Here is a 20862-nt window from a genome sequence, read left to right on the forward strand (position 1 = left end):
ACCTGGGGATCCAGACAGAGTCGGCCAGGCTGCAGCTTCGCTTCAGATCTGCTGCGGTCTGGGCTTTTATAAATAGACTGCTCCCTCCCCTCAGCTGCTCGGGGCTCCGCTCCTGCGTGGAAAACAGAAGGTAATTAATTGATTGGCTGCTGCATCAGAGTCATTCCCAGGTCGGTTTAATAATCTTTGGAATGTGATACCTGAATGTTTCCTAGAAATGTCAACAATAGTAGTATAATTATTATTATTAGAAGATAAACCAACAGCTGGGATTATTAGTACTGTAAAGTCAATGTCACTTGAAGGTTTCATTGCTTGTGAACTTCACATTCTAACAGTAACCTAAAAAAATTCAATAAGCCTGATGTTTTTATGTCTTGCAGGTTTTTTTTGCAGTTGATTTCTTATGGGTCAAACAGAGTTTCATGATGTGATGCTGAGGAGTTGGCTACATGTTGGCACCCAGATAGAATGCAGCTTCTGCAAGTTAACAGATTCTTTCCTTCCATGCATGAGGCTGAACCATATCAGACAATCTTCTGATGCCAATATCATATTTTCTTCTTCCCTCTGCTTATGATCTGCGATTTTATCACTCTGTGACCTTCAGCGTTTTGGGCAAGGTCATCTGTGTTCAACGTGACACTTTCTCCAACTATCAGTTCATACAATTGAATTGTACTCTAACAATACAATTCAAATTCAGTTTATCTATATCACACCAACTTACAACAAATGTCATTTCAATTCAATCAAATATACATTCCAACTGATCCCAGTTATCAAAGTCATTATCATTAAGCTCAGTTTATTATTCAGATTAGTTTAAAAAAGTTTCTATCTAAGATTGCATGGAGTCAGTGCCTTGCAGCAGTCAGTCTTCCTGGACCAACATGTAGCAACAATTGTTTGTGTTGTGTCATTCACTTTGCAGCAATCCCTTAAACTGAACATGCATGTAGCAACAGTGGAGAGGAAAAACTCCCCTTCAACAGGAAGAAACCTCTAACAGAACCAGAACATGGCTCAGTACAAGCGGCCATCTGCCACAACTAACTGGGGGGTTTGAGAAGACAAAGCAGAGACACAAAAAAGAAACGGATGAACTGAGAGGAGCTTGTTCATGAAAAGCAAAAAGTTAGTAGCAGTAGTTGTTGGCAGCATTTTCTGAACTGATGCTCTGCTACAGGAGGCCAAACGGAAAGCTCAGACTGCAGGTGCAGCTTCTATTTAGGAAAAAATAACACAAATAGTGTATAGAATACAAATAGTTAAAAGCTGAAATAACAGTAAATAATGCAAGTTGAAGAGTAAGAAGAAAGTGAGAACAAAGTGGTCAGATTGTCCTCCAGCTGCTGTCTACAGCAGGCGATCCACTGGATGGAACAAAGCCGATTCTTGAACCAGTGGATTGATATGTTCATCATCGTGTTGGGAAGACATTTAACAGAAAGAGGAAGACTGAGGTCTTCAGTAAATAAGGCTTTCTTCTTGCGTCTTTCCTTTAGATCGTCCTGTCAGTCAGACTGCAGTTGTGATGCCAGGCTGTAACACAGCTGGTCTCAAAGCTTTAAAGTGCTCCCAATGAAAGATGGCGAGGACTCAGGGGAGGGTTCCCATGCACTCCAGTGTGCTGAGGAAGTTCATCCTCCACAAAGTTTTCTTGAGCAGATGTGTACTGGCTGGAGCGTGACTGAGCACTTCAGTAATACAGACTAAGAAGTGTACTCCGTCTGACCCTCTCAACAGCAGGACAAACACATCAGTGTGGTGAGTCTCATGGAAATCAGTAATCCCCAGGGAGAGGGATGAACTGAGTCTGGAAACTCCAGTTTTTGTGTTGTTTTTCCTGGGCCTGTCTCTGGAGAGTGGATCAGCTCCCACAGGGAAAGCTGAAGACATGACAGAGAATAGCTTGTTTATTCTGCTCAGAGTCCCACTCTGTGACATGGGTCCTGTGGCTGCAGCCAGAAACATAGTCAATATGACTGACCAAGGCCACTGATGGCCTTCCATTATTTATTTATTTATTTAATTTTATTTTTTCGGATGTGCTGCTCCACAACTTTTACTGGCTTGGTCTGGCCGCCTCTATGAACATGTTTTGGGGCTGTAACTGGATCTAATAAATATGAATGTATTTCATAATGATACTTTAATTACAAAAAATAGTAAAATGTGCAATTGATTTGAGTTAAAAGTTCTTCATCCCAATAACAATCAGTTATTCCGTTTATGTAACACTTTTATTATGTTGCATTTTGTGACTTTAATTGATTTGTTTAGGCTGTCTGTGTATTTCTGCAGTTATTCTTATCTTTGCCAATCATACTTCTCGACAGTTTTCCTTCTTTAAAAAAAACTTGATCGGAGATATAAAAACAGTATGACAAGGCACACTTCACAGATAAACTGAGCAGAAAAAGTCTATGACAATACAAGGCTAGAGGAATTTAAATTCTAAAATCAAATAATTGTTACATTAGCATAAAGTTTAGACATTTGTGCAAAGCAGCGATAAGACAGCTGTCATTTTTTTTAATTATTTTTTAAAAACTTGTACAATTTTATTTTGACAATTTGAACCGGAAGTAATAATTAACCGGAGGTAGCTAACTAGCTCCGGAGTTTGTTGTTGTCACTGCCGGCTAGAATAACTGGTATTTTCAGTTTGGTTGAGGTTGACAGGTTAGTGATGAGCTGTGCGCTGATGAGCAGAAGAGGAATTAACCGACAGCAGAACCGGACAGCTTCCGGTTAGAAGTGCGTTGAGGCTCAGTGGCCTCGCCCAGCAGTAGCTAGCTAGCTAGCTCCTAGCTTCTCTGTTTCAGTCCATGAAGTGCAGCCTGAGCCTGCTGCGCTGCTGTCAGCAAGTCGCCTAAAAAGATGTCACTGAGGTATTCTACTCCAAACCTTCTTGATCACGTTTAGGATAAGGATTATTTTTTCTTATACAGAATGACCAAACGCTACGTGTTAGCCTAGCCCGGTTATCTTAGTTCCGCTTTCGACTTAAGATTTGAGCTTCTGCACGACTGGATTATCCGTATTATCTAAAATCCCCACTGGCAGCCTCTCTGTGGAGATCCTGCAGGTTTCCATGTTGCTGTCACATGAATTGTTGTAACCCGGGCTGGGCTTCGGGCTGGACCAGGTAAACAGACTTGTCATTGTTAGCCTCTCAGTCTTGTGACCTCCTGTTCACAAACTCTGCTTAGCTGCTGTTCGACTGGACTTTTCTTCTGTCTGCTATATTCCGATATGTCATTGATTTAACTCCATCCAATACCGCTTTTGAGTCAAAAATGTTTATTTTTGTGCTATTCACCAAACTGTTGGAAAATTAGTATGCAAAAATTGTATATAATTCATTTTAAAGTGAATGAATCTAAAAAGTGTTTATTCCCTTGAAACGTGTTTGTAACGATTTGTGTTCATTTACCTGCCTGTTTACTGTTAGAATAAATTACGCTTAATTAACTTGTAACAGTTCCTTTATTTAGCCAATCTCGCATTAGTTCATGCAGGATATATACAGTATATATATATATATTGTTATCAATATCTATTAAAATCACATTGAAGTATATTCTAAGTAAGCACATACTCATGTCATAACAATAGATATTTTCAATATAGTTGAAAACGTTCTGTTTGCTTTATGAAGTAACCAATTATTAAATGAAGCATGGGTTTGTTGGCTCAAAATATAAGAATGATAAAAAGATGTAATGCATGATACTCTGATTATGTTTATATTATTATCTGAAATTTTCAAAAGTTCATCCAGTAATAACAAATAATAAGGATTGTAACTAAGGGTCCACGGATTGCACTTTTTTGTCTGAAATTCTGTCAAATATTGTAAGAAACAGTGGGGTGACTATTGCTAACTGCAGACATGACCTGGTGGGCGGTCAGAATCCTAAAGACTGAGTGCCAGCCTCCCTGTAATGACATGTTGCTCTCATCAGGTCTGTCTGCTGAACCATTGTGATGGCAGGATCCCAGTGGGAACTTCCCCCAGAGCTATGTTGCCGGCCCATGGCTTTCGTAGCTTTAACCGGTCTGGATGTGGTGTACAACGCGGTGCATCGCGCCATCTGGGACGCTTTCTGTGCCAACCGGCGCGCTGACAGAGTCCCCATCTCTTTCAAGGTTCTCCCAGGAGATCATGAGTATCCCAAATGCCGCACTAAGGTGAGCAACGGCTTCTAGAATTTGTTAATTTGCTTTTGGGTGGAGGAGTTGCTGTTTGTACAATTATTCTCTCTGGTTCTGGACACTGTGCAGCTGGAAGGAATTTTGCTTTTAGTTTTTTACTTTTCAGTGGTTGCTATAATGTGTAACCTTTGCAACAAACTACTGTTTTTACAACTTGGAGTAGCTGAATAGCATCTCAAAAACCCAAATAGTACCTGATCTATAACAACTGATGGCGTCATCCAGGACATGTTAATGTGAAATATGGTCTGCTACACAGATATTTAGCTGTTAGCATGTTAGCTACAATCTTCAGTCAGAAACCTCTTCATATCTGTTGCAAGACTGACTGCTACTTGAGATCTTTCCTTCCCACAACTTCACCATCCAGAATGACTCTAAAATACTTGGATAAAGAGAGTTACGGCAACATTCAATTTACCTTTGGGTAATAAAGAATTTCTGAATTGAATTGGCTTGAATATCTCAAAATTATAACTACATTTCTATATATGATCTTTCTACATCACTAGCAGTAGTTTAACACCCACTGATTACTGGATCAACATTTAAAAGCGGCCAAAAAAAAGGAATACATTTTCTTTTCTTCTTAGTTGCCATGAATATTTTGTCTTGTGTGCCCAGCGAACGTCGTATGAGTGGTACATCCCAAAAGGCATCGTGAAGACCGGCTGGATGAACAAACACCTGAACCTGGTCCCTGCCCTGGTGGTTCTGTTCTACGAGCTGGACTGGGACGACCCGCAGTGGAAGGAGAAGCAGTCGGAATGCGCGACTAAAGTAGAAATTGTCAGGTGGGGAGGCGTGGTTATTACTGTGCTCAGGTTACAGTAACACTGTCTGGTCCATACTAACATGCAGTATGAGTTAGCTTAGGTGTGTGGCTAGCAAAGCGGGTTTTAACCGAACTGGAACTGGTTCTGTTCGGCTGTAGGACCAGTCTGCAGGGCAGAAACACCAAAGTGGCGGTGGTTTTAATCCAAAAGAAAACTCCTCTACCTCCAGGTAAAACGTCTCGCAGAAGTAATCACAACCTCTGGAGTTTTTTCACCTTTTTTTGTCGGTGTGTGTGTTGATTGGGAACTCATGTAGAAACCCAGCAGAATGTAGTGCATGGTTGGGAAGTGGGTATGCTGTGTTTGTGTGTATGTGTGAAGCTGATTACCTTTGTATTTTCCCAGCATTCCATGTAGTTCCTGTCTGAATCATGTGTGTTGTCAGGAGAGGACCTGGTGGCGTCAGAGAGAGCCTCAGCTCTCTGTAGCTCCTGCGACCTGTCTGGGAAGAGCCTGTTTGTCCTGCCTCACACCGACCACCTAGTGGGCTACATCATAAGGTACAGGAAGCGCCTGCAGCTGGGTGGGTCTGATTGGCTGGAGTGTGAGCTCAGCTTCCTGTCTGTTGGTGTCACCTCTAAGGTTGGAGAACGCCTTCTATGAGCACGCTCAGACCTACTACTACACAGAGATCCGTCGGGTCAAATCCCATAAGGAGTTCCTCAACAAGACCACCCACCAGGTAGGCCTGGCTGCTGACTCCCCGCTCTGCCACCTTACAACCATAGACTTGCCAAGAAGAGGGGGAAAGGCATTTAGTTTTCAGGTCTGAAGAAAATAAAAGTAGGGAAAAATATGGATATTTCCTGTTAAGTTGTAAGTAGCATACTGCGCATGTGTGAAATGTAAGGAGTTGGAGGCGGGGCTAGATCGGGGGTCCTTGGGGGTTCGTGTGTGGGGAGTGCGGAACACAAGTTGTTAACGGTGAATGGCGACCATTAAAGTGTGGATGCTAACGTCAGCAGTGTGATTATTGTTTCAACATTTCCAAACTTTTTTCCCTTTGTTGTCAAAATGCTGTGTCCTCCTCTACATCTTTCATTCATTCCCTTCTTTCCTTACAGTTGTCAGTAAAGTCAGCCTACTGTACAGATATCTGCCATATTTTCACAGTGAACAGTATTTAATGCTTTAAAACAAACATGAATTGTTTGAACTGGTGTAATGTGGACAAACCCAGGTTAAACTGTGGCAGTAATATATCAAGCTGAAGTAGACAGAAAATTAAATATGGGTTTTCTTTTTGTTTTTTAAATCAATAAAGTGAACAGTGTTGAGTGTGTTATCATGCACATATAATGCTCCTCTCTCCCCCGGTGTTTGTGTGTGTGTGTGTTTCCTCCTGGTGTTGCTCATGGCAGCTGCTGTTCGTCAGACATCAGTTTAAAATGGCTTTCCTCAGTGAACTGAAGCAAGACACCCAGAACGCTCTCAAGTAAGTTTAAACCATGACATTTAAACTGTTTTAAATATTTCTGTTGTTTTAAGGGGGAAACAAGACTTATCTAAGATAATCATATAACACTGCTGTGACCTAGAGCTGCTGAGAAGTGACCCATTTGTCTCTATGGCTGCAGGTACTACAGAGCTGCTTACAGCCTGGTGCATGAGCTCCGAGCGCATGAGACCAACATGCTGGAGATCAAGACCATGGCAGGATTCATCAACTACAAGGTCCAGTCCTGCTCCTCTGAGTCCAGATGTATCTTTAGACTGAGTGGATCGGTTCAGTTTGATGTCTGGAGACCCGGGGTGTTCATGTGTGTGTGTGTGTGTGTAACGTCTGCAGATCTGCCGCCTGTGTTTCCAGCACAACACTCCTCTAGACGCCATAGCTCAGTTCAGGAAGCACATCGACCTGTGTAAGAAGAAGATCGGCTGCGCTGAGCTGGCCTTCGAGCACTCTGCATGGATGTCCAAACAGTGAGATGCACACGCTGCACTTAAACACATCACCATGAAAGCTAAGGCACCATCAGGAGAGGGAAACCTGTACACTGTAGTTAGGAGTGTTAGTTTGATAATTAATAATACTTTTGCACATCTCAGGATGTATTCGCCCCATTTTAGAATCTGGCAATAACATGACTGTCCTATGACTGTTCCATGACTGTAAAGCACTTTGAAATGCCTTGCTGCTGAAATGTGCTATACATAGGCCTGTCACGATAGCAAATTTTGCTGAACGATTAATTGTCTCAAAAATTATTGCGATAAACGATAATATTGTTTGAAGACCTTTTTACACTGATTTAATGAAAATGATGTAATAATGTATGCGATTTCCTGCCAAAGATAGATACACTTTATTTTCAAAAGAATATTTAACACTGGAGCTGATAAACAAAATAAACAAAACAACCAAAAACAAAAATAAAATGGATTCTCAGTCTCCATTAACAAAAAACTCACTTAAAAAAAACTAAACACCATAAAGCCAGAGTGGAAATAAATACTGCATTCAACCAAAAGAGTGCAGATTATGAAGTCTGTATATTATGTTGCCCTTCAATAATAATTAGATTTAAATAGAGAAGATGGGCACATCGACTACCTGATGCAATAGTTCACACTACATGATTTTTTGCTCCTATTTTTCCCTTTACAACAATCTTAGATCGTTGGTCTTTCTAAGATTGTGTGGTTTGTTACGGTAGATCTTCGTTGCCCCTCCGATCTAAATCAGGGATTTTCGCCGACTGGGATCGTTAACGACACCTGTTGAATGTGACAGGTAGCCAATCAGAAAGCGTGGATTCTCTTCCGTGCTTACTGAGGGGAAATTACGGAGAGGAATCCCAAACAGCTGACACGGCGCAACCGGAAGTCCAGCGGACATTGGAGATAATATGTGGAAACAACATTAATGTTTATTCAACATGCAAAGAATATAGAAATGACAAGGGGAGGAGTTGGAGCTAAATTGCTACCGCAGTTGATAAACCCGGTAACTTTTCAGCTGTTCTTCGTTAAGGTGACGTAAATACTGTAGATTCTAATGATTTTCATTCAGTCAGGACTGACACTAGCAACATGCATTGCAGGTAGATTGATTAGTGCCTGGTTTTAAAATGAGTTAACTGGACTTGTAGCCATTATTTTGTGCCCATTGTTGGACACCACACGGCAGGAACGAACCCGATCGAACCGTTATACCTAGGATTTCTGTCGGCTAATGTGTGATCTGTCAGGTTTTGAAAATGGGCCGACAGCTCTAAGATCGTGTAGTGTGCGCTGGGCTTTACACTAAGGAAATGAGGAAGGGAGGGTCAGTGGAGAGCACCGGAGTTGAGCCTTTTTTCCATTCAGTGTCATTAACAGAAAGAGAAAAAGGCCGGAAGAGACGATAATGCCGATAATTGAAATGACGTTGATAGTTTTACTTTATCGTACGATTAATTGATTTATCGTTTATCGCGACAGGCCTAGCTATACAAATAAAATTTGATTGATTGATTGACTGCAAGCTTAGAACTATATCTGGAAAATATTTTGTTGAAGTGTTTTTCATGTGCAAATGGGAGTGCATGTACACAATGAACAAATAGTTGCTTTTTTATTTATCATATGATTAATGGATTTCTTGCTTGTTTCAACAAGCTTAGTGCCTGAGGCACCAGTTGACTCAGTGTTGGTGCAAAAGCCTAAAAAAAGCTCCTAATATATCTTGCCAAAAAGTCTCTTGTAAGTTAGTTACTCTTATTTCACGTGTACTAAGATATCTGCAGTAGAAAATAGACCAAAACTACTTGATAAGATTTTGTGTTTTTGCAGTGTGTCCTACATATTCTAATAGGAAAAAAAAACAACTTATGTATTTCTGTCACAGATGCATATCGGAAAGCCTTGCATGATTGTATGTGTGCGTGTGAGCCTTAATGAGGTCAGAAAGGTGCAGTGGGAGAGCAAACCATTGACTGGTATCAGAGTCAAAGACCTGATGAGTCCTGGAGCCAGACAGTGCTGTAAACATGTGCAGGCTGTGCATCAGGTCTCAGACAGCGTTTTGCTCTCCACCAGGTTCCAGTCTTTTGGCGAGTTGTTCGATGAGGCCATAAAGTTGGGACTGACCGCCATCCAGACTCAGAACCCGGGTTTCTACTACCAGCAGGCCGCTTGTTACAGCCAGGACAGGAAGCAGATGGCCCAGCAGCTCTGTCAGGTCAGACACACACCGTTCTGTACACACCTAGCCTGGTGTTTTCAAATACAAATATATCCTCCACATCATTCTAAAAAAATAACATTATGCACACCAGATTGATTTCAGAAAAGTTTTCACCCTCATGAACCCACACAAATCCATTCCTGAGCATTGTTATAAACATGCCACACCCATAGGGGGCAGTGTAGCGCAAAACTAAAACCTGTCAGCCAATCAGCTTCAAAACAACCACAACTTTCTGACAGGAGTTAAATATGGCACCAGTTAAACCTGTGGATCTGTGTGGTCTAGAAATCATGTCAAAGCAAGTATGTGGATATATTGCCACATTATTTGTTGCAGACTGTAATACATGGAACCCTATGACTCAATTTTCCCATTTAGGCACACAAACACAAATAGAATTTCCTTTTTGTTCAGACTTTTTATAAATAATTGTTTTTATTGATATTAAATAGAGTTTTTGTGTGGATGAAAGGGCAAAATGCATAAAAAAGTATTTGTTTTCCTAAATATGTATTGACCAGGCCTGAGTCCACCTAGGGGAGGAGTGTCCAAAGTGTGGCATTTTTAATTTAAAGAAAATACCACACTGCCTGTAGTTTAATTTTGCCAGTTTTGGCCCCCGGGTCATAACGTTTGGATACCTTTGACCTGAGGATTTCACTGTTGGTTTCTGCAGGCGGGGACGACCTATCCTTCCCCAGATCCTCTGGACACCCAGAGTGGAGGACTGGACTTCTATGGACAGAGACCTTGGAGACAAGGACACCAGAGTATGTTTTTCTTTTTAACCTGAACTACTAAAGTAGACCTGGACCAGATCTGGACTATAAAGCAGCATCACTAAATCTAAAATGTCCTTACAACATGTCCTACACACTCATTCACGCACACACACACACACACGCACACACACGCACACACACACACACACACACACACGGAGACTTTTAGTCTATCTGTGGCAAACTTGGACGATAAGAGTTGGAATAACATTCATTTATCTTTAGGATGAATAAAGTATTTCTGAATTGAAAACTTTGAAAGTTGTTGCTTCAGATCACTTTGAAGGTCTTCAGTCAATAAAAAACAATTTAAAGTAAAGTTCTCCACCTGATTAAGAAGCTAACACGGGGTTTGAATGAAAGGCCTTGTGTACTCACACCATTGTTGTGATTTCTAGGTATTGATCCAACAGATCCAGAGAAGGAGAAGCTGGGGATCCTGGCTCTGCAGATTAAGGAGAGAGATGTCCCACACTCGGTAAGGAAACTCCCATCTGGCTTTATGGAAGCTCCTCTTAATCATAGTCACAACTCCATCTAGTTAATAGCAGCAACAGGTTTCAAAAAATGACACTGAATCCACAGACATTATTTATGAAATATAAGTGAAGTGAAATTATTTGAGTCATCTATATAAATCTATTCATTAATTAGTTGTTACAAAACTCCTGCATGTGTGGATGAGCAGAATTTAAAACATGTTCTTTCTTTTTACCACATCTCTATATCTATCTCAGTATAGAACTAGAAAAAGCATTTCCTGCTAAAATGCAGTGTGAATGCTGTAAGCCGAACCTTTTTGCTGAGAACTGCTGAAGTTCAAAACACTTCCTGAAAATGTAATAAATAAGCAGAAGCAGATGGAAAAACCTTAAATGGCTGTAAAATCCCAGTGGATGATGGTGAGCATCATCCTCTGGATCTCCTGCAGCATGTGTTCTGAAGCCCAGTCCTGGTTTCAGGCAGCTTCTGATTTAAAGAACAGTGTGAATACCTTCTGCTGCTCCGGTCTGCTGAAGTAAAACCCACTGGGTCTGCGTCTGCCTTCACAGGAGCTGATAATAGCACTTCTCAGTAACGCTGTGGCCCAGTTCAAGAAGTACAAGTGCCCTCGAATGAAGAGTCACCTCAGTAAGTGTTTGTCTCTTCTCCATTCAGCCTTTCTAACAGCACCGGATATCAGCACTGACGTCGGTGTCAAACATTACTAGCCATTTTTTTAACGTATCGTAAATAAAATCGAGCTGATATGAACAAGCAATATTTATTTCCGTTTTGTTTGCTTCCTTCTGGAGAGGGAAGGAATGAGGTTGGTCATGTGATAGTGATGCAGCAAAGGATTGTGGGGAAGCAGAGAAGCAGTAGTGAAGTCAGAAGTATGCTTGTGTTTTTCAAAGTATCGAAAGGGTAGTGATCATGACGAATCGATTATAGAAATAACCGTCAACTAATTCAAGAATCGATTAATTGCTGACGAAAGTAAACAGACTCAAAACGCATCTAAAAACAACATTCTTAGAACAGTAATAAAGTAAAATTCTCTAAAATTATTAAGCACTTTTTCTGTCCACTTATTAATCCAAATAATAATCCCCAAATCATCCCTACACCTCAGTACTGAAAGTGCTGAGCTTTTCACATGTTGATGTAAGAAGGATTGTTTGGCTGCAGATTCATCGTTTACTGTAACTGATGAAACATTCTCTAAAATAATGCTGTTATTGCATTTTAGGCAATAAATTGTTTCAATCAATCAATCAAATTTTATTTGTATAGCACATTTCAGCAGCAAGGCATTTCAAAGTGCTTTACATCATATCAAACACAAAAACACAAAGTCATGCAACATAGAATCAACAATCAAAACATTACATTGTCAAGTGCCATCATTAAATTTGTACTTGATTACGTTTCAAACACAACTCTAAACAGGTGGGGTTTTAGTCGAGATTTAAAGGAAGTCAGTGTTTCAGCTGTTTTACAGTTTTCTGGAAGTTTATTCCAGATTTGTGGTGCATAACAGCTGAATGCTGCTTCTCCTCGTTTGGTTCTGGTTCTGGGGATGCAGACCAGACCAGAACCAGAAGACCTGAGAGGTCTGGAAGGTTGATACAACAGCAGCAGATCTTTAATGTATTGTGGTGCTAAGCTATTCAGAGATTAATAAACTAACAGTATTCTAAAGTCTATTCTTTGAGCTACAGGCAGCCAGTGGAGGGACTTCAAAACTGGTGTTATGTGCTCTATCTTCCTGGTTTTAGTGAGAATGTGAGATAATTCAGAGTATCTGATAACTAATTGATAGTATTTGATAACTAAAATAATCATTAGTTGCAACCTTAAAATATTTATCATGTCGTAAATATTGTTTATCAGTCATAACAGCATTGTTGATATTGGTTATTGATATCGGCCCAAATTTTCAAATTGGTGCATCTCTACTTACTGACATATGTAGATCATGACTCCTGTTGACTATCTTGTGTCTAAGTTTTAGTTTCTTTCTCCTTTGCAGTGGTGCAGATGGGAGAGGAATACTACCATGCTAGAGACTACACTAAAGCCTTAAAGTGAGCCCCGTGCTGCACGTGTTCCACTGTTAGCTTGTCAAGGAGGAGCTGCTACATGCTCTGTGTTTGTGTTTGGTCAGGCTGCTGGACTACGTGATGTGTGACTATCGCACAGAGCGCTGGTGGCCTCTGCTGACGGCCATATTGACCACAGCTTTGCACTGTGCTTATCTGATGGCCAGTGTCAAAGACTATGTCATCTACTGCATGGAGCTGCTGGGCAGAGGTACCAGGACCCCGAATCACCCTTACAGATAACGCTGGAGGGTTTTACTGAAACCCACAAACTACTTTTGTTTTGTCCTTCAGCTTCTACCCTGAAAGAGGAGCAAAAATCCAGGATAGAGAAGAACCTCTTTAAAGTTTTAATGGTAAGAGAAAAAGGATAAACCAGAACCTCCTCTATTAAAGGGGCAGGATCATGTAAAATCAACTTTTGTGAACTTTAGATTATGTTCTAATATTATTTCCTCATCAAAAACATAACTGGAGTGTTGGCTTAATTCTTTCATGCATGTTTGAGAAATCATTTAATTTCCATGACAACCATTCAGCTGTGCTAAATGACTGGGTTGACCTAGTGCCGCCTTCAAGACACAGCTCCTCCTCAGAGTAACTCCCCCACATAACCCCTTCAGACTAGCCAGCAGCAATTAGCAAACACCTGCTAAGCTCATTATAGGAGATACTTCTCAGTGCAACGCTGATTTAACGTTGTTAAAGGGTTAACAGTTGGGATGACCTCTTGAAGGCAATGTTTCAGGAAGAGCAGCAGTTTTTAAAGAGACAGAGGCCCAATTTCAAGGTATTAAATCAGGAAGTAAATTTTTTTTCAGTCTTACTTGATATATATAATATTTTTATTTTATTTATTTTTAACTGAAGGTAACATAGTTACTTTATTTTGCTATAAAATGGCATTATATGCTTGAAAAACCTAAACACTGCCCCTTTAAAATAACCTAGCCATTGAGTGCTAACACACATGGAGTGCTAAACAGCCCACAATGCACCAGGTGTTCATATTGTGTCCTCCTGTTTGCAGAACGACATTCCAGAGGCTGAGTCTGAATGTGATCAATCTTCAGTTGGTGCTGCCAGGTCACTATGGACCGACCGCATGGCTTTGTCTGGATCCAATGAGCTGACAGTGGAAATGCAGGACTACATCCCATTCAGTTAGTAAACACACACATACCCGTTTATTTCCAACAGCTGCTTAAAATTAAACAGGGATGTTAGCTGCTTGTCTTCAAAGCCAAACCTAAACTCCTTGGGAACTTCAGTGTTTAAATGTTTAAAATGAGAGGCAACCGACCAAAAACTCTAGAAATATCCAGTTTTATCATAGAACCTGAAAAAATAAGTACAACAGTGGAGCTTGTTGGAACTAAAAGGAAAAAGACCAGTAGGTTTCGGTTTGGTTCAGAATCATCACCCCTAGTTTTAAGAGGTATGAATAATTCTGAGCCGCTCTATAGGTCTGTCTCTCTGTAAGCAGCATATAAGGAAGCTCAGTATTTCACATGTTAACTTTCTTTCTCTCACATCAGTCCAATGCAAAGCCCGGTTCCAGTCACCCAGCTTCCATGTGGACCAGCCCATCCAGCTGCAGGTGTTCCTCAGAGCTGACTGTCCGCACCCCGTGTCATTCAGCAAGCTCACCGTCAGCCTCAGCAACCAGGTGCCCTCCACACTCTGAGGAAAGCTCATTTAGGTTAAGTAAAGAAATGTATACTGTATAGTCACTGTACTCCACACTGAATTCTGAGGATAAAATAAAAACAGCCTTTTATTGTCCCACACTGGGGAAATTCAGGTGAAATTCAGGTGTAACACACAAATGTTTGTATGTTCACACAAATTCACATTATTTACAACTCTTAAGAGACCACTTAAAATGATCGGTTTTTCTGATTTTACTTTTTATAGATATATGTTTGAGTAAAATGAACATTGTTTTTTTATTCTATGAACTACTGACAACATGTCTTCGGAATTACAAGCAAAAATTTTGTATTTATTTGCAGAAAATGAGAAATGGTCAACATAACGAAAAAGATGCAGTGTTTTCAGACCTCAAATAATGCAAAGTTCATGTTCATTTAGAAACAACAATACAAATCTTTGAACTCAGGAAGAGTTCAGAAATCAGTATTTTATGGAATAACCAGGAGGTTTTCAATGGGCTTCAGTGCAGTGGATCTTCATTTTTTCCATAGCTGTATATTACAATATTTAATGGTGTACATATTGTTAACTTTAAAGTTCACCCCTACTTTAAATGTAACACTTTACCTGAATACAGACAGAGCGAGTCATCCTACTGATGCAAACAGTTTCTGGATGAAAACTGTTCATCCAGAACAGTTGGAGTCAGTCTGGTTTCATCCACAGGAATACAACCAGTGGTGTGTGGTGGAATCATCAGGTCAGGACAGCATGACGCTGTTACCAGGGAAACCCAGATGCTACAACTTCAGCTTTGTGGCTAAAACTGAAGACGTGGGTAAAAAAGTGGAGGTAAGCCGATGCTTGTATGTATGCGTGTGTGTGTGTGTGTGGGACAGAGAGGGAAGCTGCAGCAGGAGACGTGACTGATTGTGTGTGTGCAGATGACAGGTATAGAGATGATGCTGGGCGGCGACAGTGGCCGCTGTGTGTTCCTGAGCTGGAGAGGCGCCGGTGGAGACGCTGCCTCCACCCAGGAGGCCCTGCAGGCCAGCAGGTCGTCACGGCGATGGGGGCGGGGCAACGAGGCACGCCAGGAATTAGACTGGGACACCTTGACGCTGCAGCACAGCACCATGTAACGTCCTGACCTCGGCTTGCTGCAGGCCCGTGAGCTGGCCGTGAGCTGACCTGCTGCCGTCTGCTTCTGTCCAGGATCATCTCCAGAGTTCCCAGGATCTGTGTCCAGCTCAGTCACCAGCCTCCTGCACTCACCAATGAGATGTTCTGCATCAACCTCACCGTCCAATCACAGGAGGACGTCATGGCGAAGGATGTCAAACTCACTGCCGGTCTCAAACCAGGTTCACTCGTTTATCCTCCATATTTAGTTGTTTGTTTTAAATATCTGAAGGACTTTAAAATTTTATCCACAGTTTTCTCTCCATGCGGTTGTTGTTTATTTTTAAGCAGTGATGAGGCACTGCTCACGTTACTCAACAGGTTGTTGCTAGGTGACCAAGGAGTGAGTGAGTTAATTGATTCCACCTAGCTTAGCTGCTCAACCTTGCTGCGAGAGGTTGAGCAGCTAAAGACTTTGCTCTGCATACATCTCTCAGAATGCAGTGTGGTTCTGGTTATTAGTTTCGTGAAAATTCAGGTGTGTTATATGTTGATATTGATCACTTGTCTATTGCGATACATATTTCTAATGACTTATTGTCCAGTCCTGTTCAATATGTTAGAATATGCTTTCTGATGAAGCTCATTGTCAGATTAAAAGTACCTTTTTAAAAATATCAACCTTTAAGCAGGTATTAAAGATACTTTTCATTAAGCCCACATTTCTGTTTTTAGAAATAGTTTTTTTTGTTGGTCTGATTCTAATTTTAAATGTTTTCGTTAATGATTAACAGAAAATCATCATAAATAACAAAAATAAATGCTGGAAAATATCCACCTGTGTATGTAATCTACATAATGTCTTCCATAATAATAAAGTTTCTGAAATAAATGTACTTTTCAGTAATATTCTAATTCATTAACTGAATCTGTAAGTTTAATCTCTATAAATCAGTCACAAAACATCATATTCATATTATATTTTGACATCATAAAACAACATTCTGTGACTGTGTGAGAATGAGCTTCATTCTGTGTTTTCAGGCCAGGAGGCTGGTTTAGGACAGACCACCCATGTGACCCTAGACGGGTCCAGTGTGTGTGACGACAACGCGCCCGCTCTGCTCACCGATGTGCCTCTTGGAGATCTGACACCAGGAGAGAAGGTATACGCACACACACACACACACACACACACACACACACACACACACACACACACACACACACACCAGAGGTCTCTACAGCTTCTCTCTTCCGGTAACCGTGTCTTCTGTTCGGCTCTAGCTGGAGAAGTGTGTGTACATGAAGTGTGTGTCGACCGGACCGAGGATCTTCTTGTTCCATGTGGCCTACAGCATCGATACCGCCGTGGAAGGACGACATATCGTGTGCAACTGTCATAAGGTAGAGAGCCTCCTCTGTTCTGCAGCTCAGCATAGGAGAGCATTATTTATGTATTTCAGTAATTTGGTTCAGAATAGGGAACTTACATGGACTCATTATACCCGGAGGGAAATATTTCTTGCTTTTTTTTTCTGTTGATGATGATGAAAACCCAGCATTCAATTTCTTAGGAATTTAAAATCGCTCCAGAGCAATAAGGAGGAGTTACTTACTTTCTGAGAAACTTGAAGCTCTGACTCCAGCATCTGTCCACAACCTGTTTCCTCAGCAGCTTTTACTACCACACTTTTTCCTTCCACTCAATTATATATTAATATCCACTCAGACAGCTCTCTGTAAACAGCCAGCTGTGTTAGCAGGGAGGATTTTTGACTGTCGGTTTTCCTCAGAGGTTCTTAAACGTTTCCATGCCACGACCCCCAAACAGCTTCAGCTTCTGGCTGGGACCCTCCTCTGATAACCCACAGACAATGTTACACAATATATAGAGAGACATAGACTTTTAAAATGTTTTTGTTCACTGTTCAATAATTATTACTTTGGTTTAGCATAAATGAGCAGAACAGCTTGATAAATTTGACTGGCAGCCAGTCAGAAAGACTACCACAGCAAATAACTTTTTATTAAATTACACCTATAATTTTAAGTATAATTGAAAAACAGATTAGATTTTATAAGTAAAAGGAAATTATGATTAAAAGTTTATTGGATTCTTTTTTTTGTCTCGCTTTTTTCCCCTCATCTTCCCTCCAGCTTTCTGAGGCCCTCCTAGCGCCCCCTACTGGCCCCCACTTTGAACACTGCTGTAGATCAAAACGTGAACATAACTTCCCTGGCATACTTTTTCATATTTTATGTTCCGTTTCTTTGTATTTGTAAACAAAGAGGTTGTCTAATAATTTTTTTTATTGATATATTTGGAGTTTTCATTTCCTATAAGACTCAATAACTAAAACTGAGATATATCATTGTGTGTATAATGAATCTTTTTTCTCTTTTAATTCCTGAAATAAGAACTTTTCAATTATTTTCTTAATTATTTAGATGTACATGCATAACTAGTGTTTTCTGTCCTGTGTAGAGAAATAATCAGCTGTTTTCTGTGTGTTCCAGGATGAGACGGTGACCGTGGAGACCGTAGTCCCATTTGAAGTGTCGGTCAAGTTTGTATCTACAAAGGTCTGGAGCTCACACGAAGATGTTTTTAAACGTTTTATAAATGTTGCCATATTGACTAGCACAGATTGCAGTTATGAGGACTTTATGTTGAGGTTTGTAGTAAGCAGAGGACTGATCCTAGTCTCTCTGTGTGTGTGTGTGTGTCCAGTTCGAGCCGTTAGAGCAGGTAGCGGTGGACATCCCCTTCCTGCTGATGACAGACATCCTCTCGTCTTCACCCTGGCCTCTCCTGCTGAGCTCATCTTCCCTGCAGCTGCTGACGGTGACCAGCAGCACGCCGCAGCTCCAGTCCCAGCTGCAGCAAGGTACCAGGGCAGCTCAGGGTGATGGGCCACAGGGTTACAGCTACTACGGCTACAGGGCTGACGATGCTACGTTTGTGTGTTCAGTGGTTCTGCAGACAGGAGAAAGCGCCAGTGAGTGCTTCTGTCTTCGATGTCCTGCAGACACCAGCAGCAGCAACACAGTGGCGACAGGACAGTACGTCGTCTCATGGAGGAGGTATGTTGAACACACACATCCAGAGGAACACCGGTGTGAATGAAGGCGTGTCTAAGAGGTCTAGCTGTGTCGAACAGGAAGTGCTCCAGCGCAGACAGCCCTCTCATCCAGACTACAGTCACGCTACCTCATGTCATCCTGGAGTCTGTCCCTCTTTACATCTATGCTGGTCAGTATATGCCTCACTTCTCTCTATGACCTACCAAACTATCTGTTTTCAACTCTGCTCTCAGCCAGCCGTGTTGTGTGTCTGCGTGTGTGTGTGTCAGATCTGCCTTCGTTCGGGCGGGTCAGAGACTCCCTTCCAGTTCGTTACCACATCGAGAACAGGACGGCTCAGGTGCAGGAGGTGGAGATAGCTGTTGACCCATCGGATGCCTTCATGTTCTCTGGACTCAAACAGGTGTGACATCATACCTCCGCCCACTTCAAAATAAGAGCATGGATATAATGTCAAACTACTTGAAGATTTCTCATCAGACGATAACCAAAGCTTCAATACAATGTTGAACTATATTCAACTGAAAGCTTATAAAACAGCCAAGTAAATTAGCGCTATGGGTGCACCAATTGCAGTTTTTTGGCCGATCCCCGATTTTGATTTTGGCCGATACCAATTTTTTTGGACTGAAGCGTTGCTCAATATAGCAAGAAAGTTGCTGAGTTGGCAGCAGTGGGGTAATTATTGTTAACTGTAAATGTGCAGCCATGACCTGGTGGTTTGGTCTATCAGTCAAACCTCTCTGTACAGAGGACAGTGCTCCTCCCATGAGCACCGTAGATTAGATCAGTGGATGAGGTCGGCTTCATGTGTAAAAATCGGCCGATCACCAATCTCCCAAAATTAAGAAAATTTTCTGTGCGCGTTGCTACACAGGTGCGTCTGCGGGTCCTCCCCAGCACAGAGCAGCAGATGCTGTATAATTACTACCCACTGATGGCTGGTTACCAAACTCTACCACAGCTCAACATCAGCCTGCCGCGCTGTCCGACGTCCAGCAGCCCCACACTGAGACGCTTCCTGCCTCAGCGTATCTTCGTCAAGGTAACCGGCGGTGCCGCCCGCCTCTGAGCCCTTTCTCCCCTGAACGTCAGCGTTTCGGGTCTGACTTGAAACGCCGTCTTGCTTCTTTGTGTCCAGCCTCAGGGTCGACAGCCAGACGACGCCTCCATCGCCGCAGCCTGAGAAGAGAATGAAACTGTTTACTGTAAATACCACCAAGCAACATTGTGTTTGTTCTTTCAGATGCATCATTCCACAGAGACGTCACGATGAACACTATTTGTTACTTGTCATTCTGTAAAAAATGGCGACCAAACTTTAGGAGACGGTTGTTTCAGCGTGAAACAACCAGCGAGTGAAAGTGATGACATGAATTGTGTAAGCAGCAAAAACATGAGCTGATGCCGTCTTACCCGGGAGAATCCTGGAGGAATCTGATGTGATGTGAGTTGTGTGTTGATTTGGGAGATTAATCCATGACTTGAATGTGTTGAAGGAATGATTATACTGAAGTAATGGAAAACTTGCCGTGTCTTATTGTTGCATGTGAAAATGTGACACAGTTAAGGCTTTGGCGGGGGAAATAAATATTTAACACATCCATGTTTTTATCAGTAAATATATTTCTGATTGGCCGTGCTTGGCTCAGGTGTGTTTTTGAACCACTTTTCCACAAAAACGAGCTTCATGTTCTGGAGGTAGGGTTTCTTCTGTGATCAGCTCTTTCTTTAGGTTTCCAGTTTTACTTTCAGATAATTATCAAGAATATCTCTGGGTCTTTCCATCCTTTCTTTAAATATATAAAGTCTGTCATATGGCAAAAAAACATGATGTTCCACCGCCAATCTGGAATTTTCCTACCAAATATTCAGTTCAATTCAAAAATGTGTTATTTATCCCAAACGGAAATTTAAGTTTTGGAACTCATCTCACTCAAGTATATTCAAATGGATGGTGAAGCTGTGGGCAGGAAGAATCTCCTGCAACAATCAGTGTTGCCATTAATCTGAAGAGACCTCTGACTGAGATATGGTAACAACTCAATTTCCATGTAGCAGAGGCAACATTCCCCCGCAACATGACTGGATGACTGCTGGTCCAACTCATTTGCTTTTCCTACTTTAAATCTGCCAGGCCGCGCGGTTAGAAAGCCGAGCACAGAGATGTCGGAGTTGGGGATATGACCTTTGTCCAGTATGAATGGTTCTGGTATTTTATTTTTGAGGATGCCATCGCCTGCTCTCAGTTGTTCAAATAAAACCTTGTTGCCACTGTTATGCATCATAACTGTCCCAAAATAAAAACAGTAAAAGCAGAAATCCTTCCAGCATCCAAAACCGTGTGAAATAATTGTCCACACATTCAATATTTCAACCCATAATTATGAGCACAAGTC

At 41.5% G+C, this 20862-nt stretch overlaps 1 protein-coding gene across 3 annotated transcripts; it reads left to right on the forward strand.

Annotated features, from left to right (window-relative positions):
* Window positions 1–45: 45 nt before the first annotated feature.
* On the forward strand, window positions 46–20101 carry trappc11 (trafficking protein particle complex 11). Of its 3 annotated transcripts, none has more exons than XM_023329110.1 (30): window positions 46–130; window positions 3975–4200; window positions 4849–5018; window positions 5159–5229; window positions 5446–5560; window positions 5643–5742; window positions 6422–6495; window positions 6638–6734; window positions 6850–6983; window positions 9081–9222; window positions 9908–10001; window positions 10412–10491; window positions 11066–11144; window positions 12529–12583; window positions 12664–12809; window positions 12893–12954; window positions 13629–13761; window positions 14137–14267; window positions 14981–15106; window positions 15199–15392; window positions 15470–15618; window positions 16421–16542; window positions 16664–16783; window positions 17897–17962; window positions 18111–18267; window positions 18352–18463; window positions 18541–18632; window positions 18733–18866; window positions 19341–19508; window positions 19605–20101. In XM_023329110.1, exons 2-30 carry the CDS (start codon window positions 3997–3999, stop codon window positions 19647–19649), a joined length of 3372 nt encoding a protein of 1123 aa, XP_023184878.1. In that variant the 5' UTR covers window positions 46–130; window positions 3975–3996; the 3' UTR covers window positions 19650–20101. The 3 variants fall into 3 exon arrangements, with proteins under 3 accessions (XP_023184878.1, XP_005809053.1, XP_023184877.1); XM_005808996.2 differs by lacking the exon at window positions 46–130 and adding an exon at window positions 2592–2897; XM_023329109.1 differs by lacking the exon at window positions 46–130 and adding an exon at window positions 2910–3154.
* The last annotated feature ends 761 nt before the right edge of the window (window positions 20102–20862 follow it).

This window comes from Xiphophorus maculatus, chromosome 23 (assembly GCF_002775205.1).
Source record: "Xiphophorus maculatus strain JP 163 A chromosome 23, X_maculatus-5.0-male, whole genome shotgun sequence".
In the NCBI taxonomy this organism is placed as follows: domain Eukaryota; kingdom Metazoa; phylum Chordata; class Actinopteri; order Cyprinodontiformes; family Poeciliidae; genus Xiphophorus; species Xiphophorus maculatus.

Bases quoted from the DNA above. Each gene is read 5' to 3' on its own strand.
- trappc11 (XM_023329110.1), top strand. From the start codon at position 3,997: ATGGCAGGATCCCAGTGGGAACTTCCCCCAGAGCTATGTTGCCGGCCC. The intron at 5,019-5,158 runs GTGGGGAGGCGT...GTTCGGCTGTAG, and splicing joins ACTAAAGTAGAAATTGTCAG to GACCAGTCTGCAGGGCAGAA. The intron at 15,619-16,420 runs GTTCACTCGTTT...CTGTGTTTTCAG, and splicing joins CACTGCCGGTCTCAAACCAG to GCCAGGAGGCTGGTTTAGGA.